This window comes from Leucoraja erinacea, unplaced genomic scaffold (genome assembly GCF_028641065.1).
Source record: "Leucoraja erinacea ecotype New England unplaced genomic scaffold, Leri_hhj_1 Leri_139S, whole genome shotgun sequence".
In the NCBI taxonomy this organism is placed as follows: domain Eukaryota; kingdom Metazoa; phylum Chordata; class Chondrichthyes; order Rajiformes; family Rajidae; genus Leucoraja; species Leucoraja erinaceus.
The window spans coordinates 149,959-167,958 of record NW_026575671.1 but is presented as its reverse complement, the minus strand read 5'-3'; the positions used below and the strand labels follow the sequence as shown (position 1 = coordinate 167,958).

Below are 18,000 nucleotides of genomic sequence, written 5' to 3'. Positions count from 1 at the left end.
TTGGACAGACTCAATGGAGGGGAGCGTGGAACCGGTGATGCGTTGGGCAATTTTCACCACCCTCTGCAATGCCTTCCGGTCGGAGACAGAGCAGTTGCCATACCATACTGTGATGCAGTTGGTAAGGATGCTCTCGATGGTGCAGCGGTAGAAGTTCACCAGGATCTGAGGAGACAGATGGACCTTCTTCAGTCTCCTCAGGAAAAAGAGACGCTGATGAGCCTTCTTGATCAGAGTAGAGGTATTGTGGGTCCAAGAGAGGTCATCGGAGATGTTGACTCCCAGGAACCTGAAGCTAGAAACACGTTCCACCTCCGTCCCGTTAATGTGGATGGGGGTGTGCGTGCCGCCTCTGGACTTCCTGAAGTCTACAATGAGCTTTAAGGTGAGAGGGGTAAAGTTTGAAGAAGATGTATGGGGCACGGTGGTGGTAGGTGCCTGGAACGCGCTGCATTGGATGGTGGTGGAGGCAGGTACGATAGTGATATTGAAGAGGCTTTTTGATAGACACGGATTAAGTAAGTACTTTTATTGGCCAAGTATTCACATACAAGGAATTTGCCTTGGTGCTCCGCCCGCAAGTAACACCACGACACACAGTGACAGTTACGAATGAGTCAGAAAACACTACGCATTAATAATAATAATGAAACATTAATGATAAAACACCATTGATCAAACATGTGAACCAACAAAATACCAGATCAAAGGGAGGCTACAGATTTTTGGCTGTTGAGTAGAGCAACTACTCGTGGATAAAAACAGTTTTTATGTCTGGCTGTGGCAGCTTTGACAACCCGGAGTCGCCTTCCAGAGGGAAGTGATTCAAGGAGTTTGTGGCCAGGGTGAGAGGGGTCAGAGATGATCTTGCCCGCTCGCTTCCTGGCATATAGGAATATGAATCGTATGCAGGCAGATATTGGTTTATCCAGGCATCATGTTCGCCCTTGTGGCTAAAGGGATCAGGGGGTATGGAGAGAAGGCAGGGATGGGATACTGAGTTGGATGATCAGCCATGATCGTATTGAATGGCGGTGCAGGCTCGAAGGGCCGAATGGCCTTTACTCCTGCACCTATTGTCTATGACACAGACACTCAGTACCGAAGGGTCTGTTTCTTGTACTGCTCTGTATTCTGTACCAGATTTAAAAAGCTGAACCTCAGTCCTTGACACATGGCTGGGGAAAATTCAAGGGGTTTGTGAATTGTAGCTAATTCTGATTTGTTGTTGTTTTTCTCTCTTCTCAGTGACAGCAATGCTGCGTTTCATCTGGGAGCAATAACCTGGCAGCTTGTGTAGTGTCAGTGCCTGCTACAGAAAGTAGCCATCTGAACACACAGGTGCCTGTCTGTAGCCATCCTTGCCCTGCTGGTAAGGATTGGGCAAATGGAACAAAGAAATGCGTTGTTGGGGTCTATGAACCCGCCGTTGGGCTTGGATGCAGAGGGTAGCCCTGGCAAGAATACCCCATCGAGTTGCTACAGCAAAGCTGTTGGCAGGAGAGAGGAAGAGATGGAGGGGACTGCCTTGGATGAGGAAGATGGTACGCATTGGAAGCAGGAGGAGGGCAAAGTGGTCGACTTGAGGCAAGTGCTCGACCCGCCAAACTCGGACCAGCAGCAGTTCTCTGTCAAGGAGACAAACTTTACGGAGGGCAGCCTGAAGCTGAAAATTGGGCTGCAGCCGAAGAGGACTAAAAAACCCCCGAAAAGCCTGGAGAATTACGTTTGCCGGCCAGCCATTAAAACCACCATCAAGCACTCGCGGACGAAGGTAGCCAAGAGTGGGAAGATCTCCGAGGAGAGGGAGGAAGACAGCGAGCAGAAGCGGGTAAGGTTTGCACGTGGAAGTAATAGAAACATAGAAACATAGACAATAGGTGCAGGAGTAGAGGCCATTAGGCCCTTCGAGCCTGCACCGCCATTCAATATGATCATGGCTCATAGAAACATAGACAATAGGTGTAGGAGTAGAGGCCATTCGGCCCTTCGAGCCTGCACCGCCATTCAATATGATCATGGCTGATCATCCAACTCAGTATCCCGTACCTGCCTTCTCTCCATACTCCCTGATCCCTTTAGCCACAAGGGCCACATCTAACTCCCTCTTAAATATAGCCAATGAACTGGCCTCAACTACCTTCTGTGGCAGAGAGTTCCAGAGATTCACCACTCTCTGTGTGAACATTTTTTTTCTCATCTCGGTCCTAAAGGATTTCCCCCTTATCCTTAAATTGGGACCCCTTGTTCTGGAATTCCCCAACATCGGGAACAATCTTCTTGTTTCTTGTTTTTTGTACTAAATGATATGTATAGAAACATAGAAATTAGGTGCAAGAGTAGGCCATTCGGCCCTGCGAGCCTGCACCGCCATTCAATATGATCATGGCTGATCATCCAACTCAGTATCCCGTACCTGCCTTCTCTCCATACCCCCTGACCCCCTTAGCCACGAGGGCCACATCTAACTCCCTCTTAAATATAGCCAATGAACTGTGTGGCCTCAACTACCCTCTGTGGCAGAGAGTTCCAGAGATTCAGATTCGGATTCAGATTCAATTTTAATTGTCATTGTCAGTGTACAGTACAGAGACAACAAAATGCATTTAGCATCTCCCTTGATTCACCACTCTCTGTGTGAAAAAAGTTCTTCTCATCTCGGTTTCAAAGGATTTCCCCCTTATCCTTAAGCTGTGACCCCTTGTCCTGGACTTCGCTAACATCGGGAACAATCTTCCTGTATCAAGTAAGATTTTGTGGAGCTTTGCTCTTGATGACTTTCACCTTTTGATCAAGTCGAGTCGAGTCAAGTCACATTTATTTATATAGCACATTTAAAAAAACAACTCTCGTTGGCCAAAGTGCTTTACATTTGTTATAAGAATAGTATAAACAAACAAACTACATACATGTATACATGTAACCCTCGCTCAGTGGACGTCAGGAAAGGCTTGCAAGGGAGGATTGATAAGATTTTAGTCTTGACTTAAAGGAGTCGATGGAGGGGGCTGTTCGTTCTGATGGGAAGGGGGATGCTGCTGTTCCACAGTCTAGGAGCTGCAACCGCAAAGGCGTGGTCGCCCCTAAGCTTATAATAACAATAATAATAATAATAATATTTATTTATACAGCACTTTTAAACAAAATCACTTTGAACCAAAGTGCTTTACAGAGATTGATTAAACTAATTGAATAGATTAAATGTCCATACAAAATAAAAAAGAAAAAGAAGAAAAGGCACAGAACAGTACACTAAAGAAATCAACAAGAAACGTCCCCCCACAGCAGAATTCACTGTGAGGGAAGGCACTAAAAATATCCAGTTCTCCCCCTCGCAGTGCCTAGACCGCGGGATATTCAGCAGCCCCAGATCTGAGGGACCTGGAGGTGGAGTGGTGGGTGAGAAGACTTTTAATTCCAAGGATTTGAGTCTAGGAGCAGGGAGGTTCTACTGCAGTTGTACAGGGTCTTGGTGAGACCACACCTGGAGTATTGCGTACAGTTTTGGTCTCCAAATCTGAGGAAGGACATTATTGCCATAGAGGGAGTGCGGAGAAGGTTCACCAGACTGTTTCCTGGGATGTCAGGACTGTCTTATGAAGAAAGACTGGATAGATTTGGTTTATACTCTCTAGAATTTAGGAGATTGAGAGGGGATCTTATAGAAACTTACAAAATTCTTAAGGGGTTGGACAGGCTAGATGCAGGAAGATTGTTCCCGATGTTGGGGAAGTCCAGGACAAGGGGTCACAGCTTAAGGATAAGGGGGAAATCCTTTAAAACTGAGATGAGAAGAACTTTTTTCACACAGAGAGTGGTAAATCTCTGGAACTCTCTGCCACAGAGGGTAGTTGAGGCCAGTTCATTGGCTATATTTTAGAGGGAGTTAGATGTGGCCCTTGTGGCTAAGGGGATCAGGGGATATGGAGAGAAGGCAGGTACAGGATACTGAGTTGGATGATCAGCCATGATCATATTGAATGGCGGTGCAGGCTCGAAGGGCCGAATGGCCTACTCCTGCACCTAATTTCTATGTTTCTATGTTAATGTAGGAGGGGGCAAGCCCATTGAGGGCTTTGTAGACATAGAGGAGGGTCTTGAAATGAATATGCATTGGCTCCGAGCTCATTTACCTTGAAGTATATTCAATAGTTGAAGGAAAGTGCAAAGTGCTGAAGGAACTCAGTGCATCAAGCTCAAGCAGCATCTGTGGAGCAAATGGACAGACGATGTGTTTTAAGTAGGAACTGCAGATGCTGGAAAATCGAAGGTGGACAAAAATGCTGGAGAAACTCAGCGGGTGCAGCAGCATCTACGGAGCGAAGGAAATAGGCAACGTTTCGGGACGAAACGTTGCCAATTTCCTTCGCTTCGTAGATGCCGCTGCACCCGCTCAGTTTCTCCAGCCTTTTTGTCTACCTTGGACAGCCGATGTTTCTGGTGGGAGACCCTTACTCTGAAACAGGATCCCACCCTGAAGCATCGCAGTCCATTCCCGTCACAGATGCTGCCTGATCCGCTGAATTCTTCCAGCGATTTGTGTTTTGCTCAAGATTCCAGCGTCTCATCTGATACACCGTGGAAGCAGGCATTTCAGCCCGACTTGCTCACGCCAATCTAATCTAGTCCCACCTGCCTGCATTTGGCCCATATCCCTCTAAACCTATCCTATCCATGTGTAAGAAAGAACTGCAGATGCTGGAAAAATCAACGGGTAGAGAAAAATGCTGGAGAAACTCAGCGGGTGAGGCAGCATCTATGGAGCGAAGGAATAGGTGACATAGAAAATGGGTGTAGGAGGAGGCCATTCGGCCCTGCGAGCCAGCACCGCCATTCATTGTGATCATGGCTGATCGTCTCCAGTCAATAAACCGTGCCTGCCTTCTCCCCATAGCCCTTGATTCCCCCAGCCCCTTCAGACTGAAGAAGGGTCTTGACTCGAAACATCACCTATTCCTTCGCTCCATAGATGCTGCCTCACCCGCTGAGTTTCTCTGGCATTTTTGTCTACTATCCTATCCGTATACCTGTCTGAATCTTTCTTGTGATAGCACCTGCTTCAACTACCTCCTCCTGCAGCTAGTTCCAAACACCTACCACCCTTTGTATTTAAAAAAAAAAAGTTACCCCTCTGGTTCCTATTTAAATTTGCCCCCCCCTTCGCCTTAAACCAGTGTCTTCTGGTTCTGAAGAAGGGTTTTGGCCTGAAACGTTGCCTATTTCCTTCGCTCCATAGATGCTGCTGCACCCGCTGAGTTTCTCCAGTTTTTTTGTGTACCTTCTTCTGGTTCTCTGTTCCCCAACTCTGGATAACAGAGTGGGCTTTGCAGTTTCATGTATCTATAAGTCATTGAGAGTGTGGTTTTCCATCTCCAGTTTCGAGTAGCCAAGGAAATATAATGTTGATGGGCGCAAAAAGCTATCCTTCCTTCTCTCCAGAGATGCTGCCTGAGTCCCGCTGAGTTACTCCAGCTTTTCGTGTCTATCTTCAGTTTAAACCAGCATCCTTTTTTCCATACACACAGAGTTGTGGGTCTGTGGAATTCTCTGCCTCAGAGGGCGGTGGAGGCTGGTTCTCTGGATACTCTCAAGTGAGAGTTAAGGGCCTTTCACAACCTAATTCAGGACCTCTGCCGAGTTTGATCTTAACTCGTACTTGCAGCATGGTCGTAACGAGGTGGTAGCAGGCCGTAATGCTAGTCGTAGGTACTCAAGTAGGTCGGGGCGTTTTTCTAGCAAGATGAAAAATGGGTGAAAAAGTTTTTTCTCACCTCGGTCTTAAACGGCCTCCCCTTTATTCTAAGACTGTGGCCCCTGGTTCTGGACTCACCCAACATTAGTCGTAGATACTCAAGGCATCAAGTAGGTCGGGGCGTTTTTTTCTAGCAAGATGAAAAATGTCCACGAGTAAAAAAGGTTGTGAATTAGGTTGTGAAAGTGGGATAGGGCTCTTGGGGATAGCGTAGTTAAGGGATATGGAGAGAAGGCAGGAGCGGGGTACTGATTGTGGATGATCTGCCATGATCACATTGAATGGCGGCGCAGGCTCGAAGGGCCGAATGGCCTCCTCCTGCACCTATTGCAGGAGTGCAGAGGAGGTTCACCAGACTGATTCCTGGGATGTCAGGACTGTCTTATGAAGAAAGACTGGATAGACTTGGTTTATACTCTCTAGAATTTAGGAGACTGAGAGGGGATCTTATAGAAACTTACAAAATTCTTAAGGGGTTGGACAGGCTAGATGCAGGAAGATTGTTCCCGATGTTGGGGAAGTCTAGGACAAGGGGTCACAGCTTAAGGATAAGGGGGAAATCCTTTAAAACCGAGATGAGAAGAACTTTTTTCACACAGAGAGTGGTGAATCTCTGGAACTCTCTGCCACAGAGGGTAGTTGAGGCCACAGTTCATTGGCTATATTTAAGAGGGAGTTAGATGTGGCCCTTGTGGCTAAGGGGTTCAGGGGGTATGGAGAGAAGGCAGGTACGGGATACTGAGTTGGATGATCAGCCATGATCATATTGAATGGCGGTGCAGGCTCGAAGGGCTGAATGGCCTCTACTCCTGCACCTAATTTCTATGTTTCTATGTTAATGTAGGAGGGGGCAAGCCCATTGAGGGCTTTGTAGACATAGAGGAGGGTCTTGAAATGTCTATTGTCTATTGTCTACTAAATGCAGGTCTTGCAAGCGACATATGCGTGCCACGAGTGAAAGAAAGTCAACTCTGACGGGAAGTATTGCTTTCCTCAGATTATTTGAATCACTAATACCCCAGACTCGGTGGAGCTGAGTTACTTTGTTTTTTCATTAACCCACCATAGTAATCCTTTGCTGTGTCTCCCTGAGGATCAGACAGGCGGTTTTTCAACCAGTATTCTCCCCAGCAAAATTGCTACTTGTGTGTTGGTTTTTGTTGGGGGTATGACTGTAATTAATCTGGTTCGTTTTCTTAATACTTTTTATTAAAATGAAAAAAATATATATATTTATTGCAGTTGTCGCGAGGAGAAGAAAGTGAAAACTGGAAATAGAATACTGGTTAATGCATAAATAATCCACCATTATTGGTTCGTTCAAGCCTTGACAGACATGTTTGTTTTTTCAGGGGTTTCTGATTTCAAACTTACAGGCTTTCGGAGTTTAGTTTGCCGGGGACTCTGGCACTCAGCAAAATCTCCTTTCATTATTTACATTTATTAACTCCACCACACGTAAAAGTGAAAGACTGGGCCTCCTAGGGGGTGGGGTGGGGGGAGGGGGAGGGGATAATCAGGGTCAACACAACTCCAACGTGACCCCACCACTCGCCACATCTTCCCATCTCCCCCCATATCTGCCTTCCGCAAAGACCGCTCCCTCCTAAACTCCCTTGTCAATTCTTCCCTTCCCCCTCATACCACCCCCTCCCCGGGCACTTTCCCTTGCAACCGCAAGAGATGCAACACTTGTCCCTTTACCTCCCCCCTCGACTCCGTTCAAGGACCCAAGCAGTCGTTCCAGGTGCGACAGAGGTTCACCTGCATCTCCTCCAACCTCATCTACGGCATCCGCTGCTCTAGATGTCAGCAGATCTATATCGGTGAGACCAAGCGGAGGTTGGGCGATCGTTTCGCCGAACACCTCCGCTCGGTCCGCAATAACCAAGCTGACCTCCCGGTGGCTCAGCACTTCAACTCCCCCTCCCACTCCGTCTCCGACCTCTCTGTCCTGGGTCTCCTCCGTGGCCACAGCGAGCAGCACCGGAAAGTGGAGGAACAGCACCTCATATTCCGTTTGGGGAGTCTGCATCCTGGGGGCATGAACATCGAATTCTCCCAATTTTGTTAGTCCTTGCTGTCTCCTCCCCTTCCTCAGTCCCCCTGCTGTCTCCTCCCATCCCCCAGCCTTCGGGCTCCTCCTCCTTTTTCCTTTCTTGTCCCCGCCCCCGATCAGTCTGAAGAAGGGTTTCGGCCCGAAACGTTGCCTATTTCCTTCGCTCCATAGATGCTGCTGCACCCGCTGAGTTTCTCCAGCTTTTTTGTGTACCTTCAACACAACTCCAGTCTGACTAAGGGTTCCAACCCGAAATGTCGCCCATTCCTTTTCCTCCAGAGATGGGAGTCGGGGGTTATGAGGAGAAGGCAGGAGAATGGGGTTAAGAGGGAAAGATAGATCAGCCATGATTCAGGCCACAGAAGGTAGTTGAGGCCACAGTTCATTGGCTGTATTTAAGAGGGAGTTAGATGTGGCCCTTGTGGCTAAAGGGATCAGGGGGTATGGAGAGAAGGCAGGGATGGGATACTGAGTTGGATGATCAGCCATGATCGTATTGAATGGCGGTGCAGGCTCGAAGGGCCGAATAGCCTCTACTCCTGCACCTATTGTCTATGTTTCAGGCCGAAACCCTTCAATTAGATATACTTCAAAATGTACATTATTTTGTTAACACAGCCCTCATGACTTACTAATGTTTTAATTGTGGCTGTCAGTCGGGGAGGATTATTTTGTTGAATCTTCCTCTACTCTTTGGTATTTTAAACAGGTTCATTTTAAGATTTAAATACAAATAATAAAAGATGAACAAGAGGATATTAATAATAATAATAATAATAATAATAAAAAGATTTGTTCTACAAAATTTGGATTCATTCAAAAGGCCGCACTTAATGGCTTAACTAGAAGGCCGCAGGTTCACCACCCCTTACTTAAACAATCCGATCTCCGTCTAGTGAATGTACACAAAAATGGGTGAGAAGGAATGGGTGAGGTTTCGGGTCGAGACCCTTCTTCTCTGGAGAGAAGGAATGGGTGACACTTTCCTCCCCCATTCCTTCTCTACAGAGAAGGGTCTCGACACAAAACGTCACCCATTCCTTCTCTCCAGAGAAGGGTCTCAACCTGAAACGTCACCCATTCCTTCTCTCCAGAGAAGAAGGGTCTCGACCCAAAACCTCACCCATTCCTTCTCTCTGCCTCAGAGGGCGGTGGAGGCCGGTTCTCTGGATACTCTCAAGAGAGAGCGAGATAAGGCTCTTAAAGATAGCGGAGTCAGAGGATAGGGGGAGAAGGCAGGAACGTGGTACTGATTGGGGATACACAAAAATGCTGGAGAAACTCAGCGGGTGCAGCAGCATCTATGGAGCGAAGGAAATAGGCAACGTTTCGGCCCGAAACCCTTTGGGTTTCGACCCGAAATGTTGTCTATTTCCTTTGGGTTTCGTCCCGAAACGTTGCCTATTTCCTTCGCTCCATAGATGCTGCTGCACCTGCTGAGTTTCTCCAGCACTTTTGTGTACCTTCGATTTTCCAGCATCTGCACAGTTCCTTCTTAAACACTCCGTCTAGTGAAGTCTTGCTTCTTTCAGTCCTTTTACACATTGTGAATGAAATGGTTCCGACTAGTCTTTGCAGGGGAATGAACATCTGTTGAAAAGTGATAAATGCTGGTGAGTACACAGGGTAGGTTTTATCATGGTGTTTTTTTGTTTTTTTTCTTGGGTCAGTTTCCTCTGGGATTGTGCCCTGGTTGTCAGATAGAATCTGTTTGAGTAGTGTTCGGAGTAGATAGACTGATGACTAGTTAGTGGTATTGGTATACCGATTCCCCTGATGCTGTCCCTGTGCCTCTGTGGCAAACATGATGAATGAACTGACGGATGGCAGTTTAAAAAAAAAAAAATAGATAGAGGCAAAGAATTCCTTCATCACCAGATCATTGCTGCATGATAAGATCATGGAATCCTGGATCCTGTTGCATAGGTGAGCATCCTTACGAACTGCATCACAGTATGGTATGGCAACTGCTCTGTCTCCGACCGGAAGGCATTGCAGAGGGTGGTGAAAATTGCCCAACGCATCACCGGTTCCACGCTCCCCTCCATTGAGTCTGTCCAAAGCAAGCGCTGTCTGCGGAGGGCGCTCAGCATCGCCAAGGACTGCTCTCACCCCAACCATGGACTGTTTACCCTCCTACCATCCGGGAGGCGCTACAGGTCTCTCCGTTGCCGGACCAGCAGGTCGAGGAACAGCTTCTTCCCGGCGGCTGTCACTCTACTCAACAACGTACCTCGGTGACTGCCAATCATCACCCCCCCCCACTCCCGGACACTTATTATTATTTATTCAAATCATGTGCTATGTCGCTCTTCCAGGGAGATGCTAAATGCATTTCGTTGTTTCTGTACTGTACACTGACAATGACAATTAAAATTGAATCTGAATCTGAATCTGAATAGGTGGTGGGCAGGAATAGTTAGGAGTTCAGAATTAGGCCATTCGGCCCATCAAGTCTAACCCGCCATTCAATCTGTTTAAGAAGGAACTGCAGATGCTGGAAAATCGAAGGTACAAAACAATGCTGGAGAAACTCAGCGGGTGCAGCAGCATCTATGGATGCTGCTGCACCCGCTGAGTTTCTCCAGCATTTTTGTGCACCTCCGTCATTCAATCTGGCTGATCTATCTTCCCCCCCCTTTCCACCTCAACCCCATTCTCCTGCCTTCTCCCCATAGCCACTGACACCCGGTGAAAATATGTCAAGCCCTGCCTTAAAATGATCATTTAACTTGGCCTCCACATCCGTCTGTGGCAATGAACGCCACAGATTCACCACCCACCCTCTGGCTATAGAAATTCTTCCGGAGGAGAAATTGCTGGGGTGGGGCAAGCTGATTACAGGGTCTGGTTTAAGTTGGGGAAACAAAGAACTGCAGATGCTGGTTTGTAGCCAAGGATAGACTCCCAAGTGCTGGAGTATCTCAAAGGATCAGGCAGCATCTCTGGAGATAAAGGACGCGTCTTGCTGCCTTAGCTTTCATTGCAAAAGGATTTGAGTATAGGAGCAGGGAGGTTCTACTGCAGTTGTACAGGGTCTTGGTGAGACCACACCTGGAGTATTGCGTACAGTTTTGGTCTCCAAATCTGAGGAAGGACATTATTGCCATAGAGGGAGTGCAGAGACGGTTCACCAGACTGATTCCTGGGATGTCAGGACTGTCTTATGAAGAAAGACTGGATAGACTTGGTTTATACTCTCTAGAATTTAGGAGATTGAGAGGGGATCTTATAGAAACTTACAAAATTCTTAAGGGGTTGGACAGGCTAGATGCAGGAAGATTGTTCCCGATGTTAGGGAAGTCCAGGACAAGGGGTTACAGCTTAAGGATAAGGGGGAAATCCTTTAAAACCGAGATGAGAAGAACTTTTTTCACACAGAGAGTGGTGAATCTCTGGAACTCTCTGCCACAGAGGGTAGTTGAGGCCAGTTAATTGGCTATATTTAAGAGGGAGTTAGATGTGGCCCTTGTGGCTAAGGGGATCAGGGGGTATGGAGAGAAGGCAGTTACGGGATACTGAGTTGGATGATCAGCCATGATCATATTGAATGGCGGTGCAGGCTCGAAGGGCCGAATGGCCTACTCCTGCACCTAATTTCTATGTTTCTATGAATAACTTCTTCCATGAAACGTCCCGGGTAGATACACAAAATGCCCAAGTAACTCAGCGGGACAGGCAGCATCCCTGGATAGAATGGTCTTCAGACTGAAGAAGGGTCTCAAGCCAAAATGCCACCCATTCCATCCATGCAGAGATGCAGCCTGTCCCGAAGAGTTAAGAGCCTGTCCCACTTTCACAACCTAATTCACCACCTCCGCCGAGATTGCCCTTGATTCATACTCGCAGCATGGTCGTAGGAGGCCGTGGTAAACATAGAAACATAGAAATTAGGTGCAGGAGTAGGCCATTCGGCCCTTCGAGCCTGCACCGCCATTCAATATGATCATGGCTGATCATCCAACTCAGTATCCCGTACCTGCCTTCTCTCCATACCCTCTGATCCCCTTGGCCACAAGGGCCACATCTAACTCCCTCTTAAATATAGCCAATGAACTGTGGCCTCAACTACCCTCTGTGGCAGAGAGTTCCAGAGATTCACCACTCTCTGTGTGAAGAAAGTTCTCCTCATCTCGGTTCTAAAGGATTTCCCCCTTATCCTTAAGCTGTGACCCCTTGTCCTGGTACTCGTGGCATCAAGTAGGTCGTGGTGTTTTTCTAGCATAATGAAAAATGTCCACGAGTAAACAAAGGTCGTGAATTAGGTTGTGAAAGTGGGAAAGGCCCTTTACTCCAACATTTTGTGTGTGTGTGTGTCTTCAGTCTAAACCAGAATCTGCAGTTCCTTCCTTCCACAAATGTTCAGGGTACCTTGGTAAACCGAACACTGCGTAACTTTCCTCATGAGCTTCGGGTAAATTGGTGTGGACCTTGGGCGATCCGGAGGAGTTTTATCCAAGTGACCGCACTTGTGTTTTGAGACGGGCATTCTCATTTCTCGACTGCACATTCATTAAGTTTCGCACTGAGGTTTAGCGATCTTCAAAATGAGAGTTGCCACGAAATCCAATTTGCAGATTTCTTGTAAACCTTTTTATTTTTTTTTAAGAAGTCAGATTCAGATTTGAATAAAAAAAATAATAATTGTCCGGGGGGGGGGGGGGGGGGGGGGGGGGGTGGGGGGTGGGGGGGTGGGAGGGCGGTGATTGGCAGTCACCGAGGTACGTTGTTGAGTAGAGTGACAGCCGCCGGAAAGAAGCTGTTCCTCGACCTGCTGGTTCGGCAACGGAGAGACCTGTAGCGCCTCCCGGATGGTAGGAGGGGTAAACAGTCCATGGTTGGGGTGAGAGCAGTCCTTTGGGGTTGCTGAGCGCCCTCCGCAGACAGCGCTTGCTTTGGACAGACTCAATGGAGGGGAGCGTGGAACCGGTGATGCGTTGGGCAATTATCACCACCCTCTGCAATGCCTTCCGGTCGGAGACAGAGCAGTTGCCATACCATACTGTGATGCAGTTGGTAAGGATGCTCTCGATGGTGCAGCGGTAGAAGTTCACCAGGATCTGAGGAGACAGATGGACCTTCTTCCGTCTCCTCAGGAAGAAGAGACGCTGATGAGCCTTCTTGATCAGAGTCCCCAGATGTTGTGGTGATTTAACTCTGCGATTTCAAAAGTGTGTGCAGTTGTAAATCTTCATAATCTGCCAACTTCAAGTCAAGAGTTTTTAAACTGGGTCCCATCCCGAAAAGTTGCCTATCCATTTTCTCCATCGATGCTGCCTGACCTGCTGAGTTATTCCAGCACTTTCTGAGTCCTTTTGTGTTTAATTGCCCTACGTACCGACAATGCAACGATGAAATTCTTTGCTGCAGCAATAACACACAAATAACCAAATGGCTCTAAGCAACTTACAAAATTCTTAAGGGGTTGGACAGGCTAGATGCAGGAAGATTGTTCCCGATGTTAGGGAAGTCCAGGACAAGGGGTCACAGCTTTAGGATAAGGGGGAAATCCTTTAAAACCGAGATGAGAAGACCTTTTTTCACACAGAGAGTGGTGAATCTGTGGAACTCTCTGCCACAGAGGGTAGTCGAGGCCACAGTTCATTGGCTATATTTAAGAGGGAGTTAGATGTGGCCCTTGTGGCTAAGGGGATCAGGGGGTATGGAGAGAAGGCAGGTACGGGATACTGAGTTGGATGATCAGAGAGTGGTGAATTCATTGGCTATATTTAAGAGGGAGTTAGATGTGGCCCTTGTGGCTAAGGGGATCAAGGGGTATGGAGAGAAGGCAGGTACGGGATACTGAGTTGGATGATCAGCCATGATCATATTGAATGGCGGTGCAGGCTCGAAGGGCTGAATGGCCTCTACTCCTGCACCTAATTTCTATGTTTCTAAGCAATAACCAAAAATCTGTAGCCTCCTTTTCAAGAGTTCAAGAGAGTTTATTGTCATGTGTCCCTGATAGGACAATGAAACTCTTGACTTGAAGTTGGCCGATTATGACAATACACATGAGATTTACAACTGCACACACTTTTGAAATCGCGCAGTAAGAGGAGTGACTGATTCATCACCACAACATCGGTCTCGAGCCGAAATGTCGCCCATTTCCTTCGCTCCAAAGATGCCGCCTCACCCGCTGAGTTTCTCTGGCATTTTTGTCTCCCTTCAATTTTCCTGCATCTGCAGTTTCGTCTTAAACATTGTAAAAGCTGGTAGTTGGAAGCTTATCTTAGTTGTAAATAAACATGCTGCCGCTTCTGTGAGCCTACGTAAGAGGTCTTAAGGACCTGTCCCGCTTTCCCGAGTTATTCACAAAATTCTTTAGAGTTTTCCCCTTGGTTCAAACTCGCAGAATGGTCGTAATATAGAAACATAGAAACATAGAAATTAGGTGCAGGAGTAGGCCATTCGGCCCTTCGAGCCTGCACCGCCATTCAATATGATCATGGCTGATCATCCAACTCAGTATCCCGTACCTGCCTTCTCTCCATACCCCCTGATCCCCTTAGCCACAAGGGCCACATCTAACTCCCTCTTAAATATAGCCAATGAACTGGCCTCAACTACCCTCTGTGGCAGAGAATTCCAGAGATTCACCACTCTCTGTGTGAAAAAAGTTCTCCTCATCTCGGTTTTAAAGGATTTCCCCCTTATCCTTAAGCTGTGACCCCTTGTCCTGGACCTCCCCAACATCGGGAACAATCTTCCTGCATCTAGCCTGTCCAACCCCTTAAGAATTTTGTAAGTTTCTATAAGATCCCCTCTCAATCTCCTAAATTCTAGAGAGTATAAACCAAGTCTATCCAGTCTTTCTTCATAAGACAGTAAGAGGTCTTAAGGACCTGTCCCGCTTTCCCGAGTTATTCACAAAATGTTTCCCTTTGGTTCAAACTCGCAGAATGGCGTAATGGGTCCGTCGGAAGCTGTAGGAGGCCGTGGATATATCGTGGCGGCTCGTTATGCCAGCCATGGGTACTCGGGGCATCCTCCCAACTTTTTTTAACTCGTGGACATGTTTTATCAGTCCCGACTTACCTGATGCCACGAGTACCTACAGCTGGCACAACGAGGCGCTACGCTATATCTACGAACTCCTACGGACCCGGTACGAACATTCTACATGTTTGTATCAAGGAGAAAACTCGGGAGAATTTGTGAATAACTCGGGGAAAGTGGGCCACTCCTTTGTGAGTGTGTGCGTGAATGGTGCCTAGCTGCTGAATTATACCGTGTTTTACAGTTTTGATACTGAGCAAGGGCTGCCGTGGCTCCCGCCCCCGCCTCCACTGCTAGCAACTGTGAAAGCTGCTCCATATGGAGTATGGAATCCTCCCTGTTACTCCTGGCACAGAAATAGGCATGAGCTCACAGTGACTTGGCTGGCATGAAACAGTTTCACGGGCCAAGTTTACAGTTGGGGTAATGAAAGTTTCCAGCCGGCAGTGCTTTGTTAAGACAACATGTGACGTTCGGCCCTTGGGCCTGCTGACGTAGCTGGGCATTGTTGCATGGATGAGTCCTGTCTGCTCACGTCCCGCAGTAGTTCAAGTTCAAGTTCAACATGTCTCTGTGACACCAGAGCCAAATATATCACTCTCAATCGAGAAGGGTCACGACCTGAAACGTCACCCATTCCTTCTCTCCAGAGACGCTGCCTGTCCCGCTGAGTTACTCCAGCATTTTGTGTCTATCTTCGGTTTAAACCAGCATCTGCAGTTCCTTCCTGCACATGAATCCTCTATCTATATCCTCTGGTCGTAAAGTGGCGCTTGCGGTAGAGTCGCTGCCTCACAGCGCCAGAGCCCCGGTTTCAATCCCGGCTACGGGTGCTGTCTGCACGAAGTTTATACGTTCTCCCCGTGACTGCCGCAAGGTTTCCCCGTGTGCTCCAGTTTCCTCCCACACTCCACACACGTACGGGTTCGTAGGTTAATTGGCAAACATTTTTTTTTAATTGTGAATAGTCGCCAGCTTCTAGGATAGTACGGGGATTGCTGGTCGGCACGGGCTCAGTGGGCTGAAGGGCCTGTTTCTGCGCTGTATCTCTAAACTAAAAGTGTAAATAGTCCCTAGCTTGTAGGATAGTGCGAAATATACATGGATTGCTGGTCGGCACGGACTCAGTGGGCTGAAGGGCCTGTTTCTGCGCTGTATCTCTAAACTAAATGTGTAAATTGTCCCTAGCATTGTATTGTATTGTATTGTATATCTTTATTGTCATTTCCTGAGTATTCACATACCCAGAGGAAACAAAAAAACGTTGCTCAACCAGTGTCCATTCAGTGTGCATTAAAAATAAATAGAAATAAAAAATACATGTATCATGAACAAATTTAACACTCTACTAAACATTCAACAGGCGTTCCGATCGGCAGCGGCACAACAGTGGCTCTGCTGCAGTGTGTCCAGGTTGGGGGTTTGTGCGCGATACTTGGCAGGGGGCAAAGTCCATTTAGCAGTCTTATAGCCTGCGGGAAGAAGCTGAGGAGCATCCTGCTGGTTTTGCAGCTAATGCTCCTGTACCTCTTCCCAGATGGCAGGATGGAGAAAATGTCATGCGATGGGTGGTAGGGGTCTTTGATGATGGAGATGGCTCTGCTGATACATCTCTTCCTGTATATGTCCAGCAGGAAGGGGAGTGGAGCACCAATAATCCTGCTGGCGGTCTTCACAAGTAGCATGTAGGATAGTGCGAAATATACACGGATTGCTGGTCGGCACGGGCTCGGTGGGCTGAAGGGCCTGTTTCTGCTTGCGTCCCAGAGTAGTAATCAAGTTCACGGTAGTAATCATGTTCAGGCCCTCTCGCCAGATGATGGAGCTCCGGCATTGTAAGAACGGCCTCTTGTTGTTGCTGAAGGAGGCTGGCATTTGAACGCAAGAGGTTTTCCTGGCCACTATTTAGTTTGCTCATCTACAGTACCTTGAAGGAGTTGAGTCATCCCTCTCAAAACTCCCTCTTGGCCTTTTAGCTGACTCGGGTTTTTAGTTTCAGTTTTCGAGATACAGCGTGGAAGGAGACCCTTCGGCCCACCGAGTTCGTGCCGACCAGTGATCCACGTGCACTAATTCTATCACACTCACGCACTCGCACTGAGTTTCTCCAGCTTTTTATTGTCTACCTTCGATTTTAGTTCTTTCTTAAACGAGAATAATGTCAAAGTCAGTTGGGACGTGAAGTTATTTAGCACTGTATTTGGGGGGAGGGGAGGGGGAGGGGGAGGAAAACCCCAAAGGCCAGAGTTCCTCCCTGATGCTATGATATAACTTTTGTGGTCAAACTATGAATCAGATTTTTTTTTTTGAGTTTGAAGCAGTGGATCGTGAGGCTGCACTGGCAGTGTGCTGGGTCTGTGGGGCTGCAGCAGCAGTATAATGCGGATAAATGTGAGCTTATCCACTTTGGTAGCAAAAACAGGAAGGCACATTACTATCTCAATGACGTCACGTTGGGCAAAGGAGATGTACAACAGGATCTGGGGGTCCTTGTACATCAGTCTATGAAAGTAAGCATGCAGGTACAGCAGGCAGTGAAGAAAGCAAATGGCATGTTGGCCTTTATAACAAGAGGAGTCGAGTATAGGAGCAAAGAGGTCCTTCTGCAGTTGTACAGCGCCCTAGTGAGACCACACCTGGAGTATGTCTTTTTTTTATTTTTTGTCTAGTTAAATGTAGTGCTTGGTGTTTTTTAATAGTATTTTTAAATGTGTAATGGTGGGGGGCGGGGGAGGGGGAAACTGTTTAAATCTTTTCCCTGTCCGGGAGACCCGACTTTTTCCCTGTCGGGTCTCGGCTGTCGTTGGGGCCTAGCACCGTGGAGCGGCCTCCAGCCTGAACGACCCGGGGGCTCGGGAGACTGCGGAGCTGCGGAGCTGCGGAGCTGCGGACTACTCACCATCGTGGGGCTGGCCGGCCTCGGAGCGGGGGGAGCGGCGGTGACTCGACTCCTGGGGGCTCGGAGGCTCCGGCAACGGCCGCAGGTTGGACTGGGACATCGGGAGCTCGCGGGTTGGGAGGAGAAGGAGAGAGAGGGCGATCCAGCCTCACGGGGTTGGAACAACCCGGACCGGGACAGTATACCCGGCACGGCTTCATTGGGACTCACCATCGCCCGTGGGGGCTCCAACCTTGGACTTTCAGACCGGGAGCGGGGCCGTAAATCGCCCTGCGCGGCCTAAAATGG

At 48.0% G+C, this 18,000-nt stretch overlaps 1 protein-coding gene across 1 annotated transcript in view; it reads left to right on the top strand.

Moving 5' to 3' along the window:
* The window catches only part of LOC129715786 (histone-lysine N-methyltransferase ASH1L-like), a gene marked incomplete at its 3' end in the record, with an annotated part of 216,484 nt that overhangs the window by 48,946 nt on the left and 149,538 nt on the right, over positions 1 to 18,000 (top strand). Inside the window, 1 exon segment of the mRNA XM_055665637.1 lies at positions 1,249 to 1,831. Coding sequence (XP_055521612.1) covers positions 1,388 to 1,831 — 444 coding nt within the window.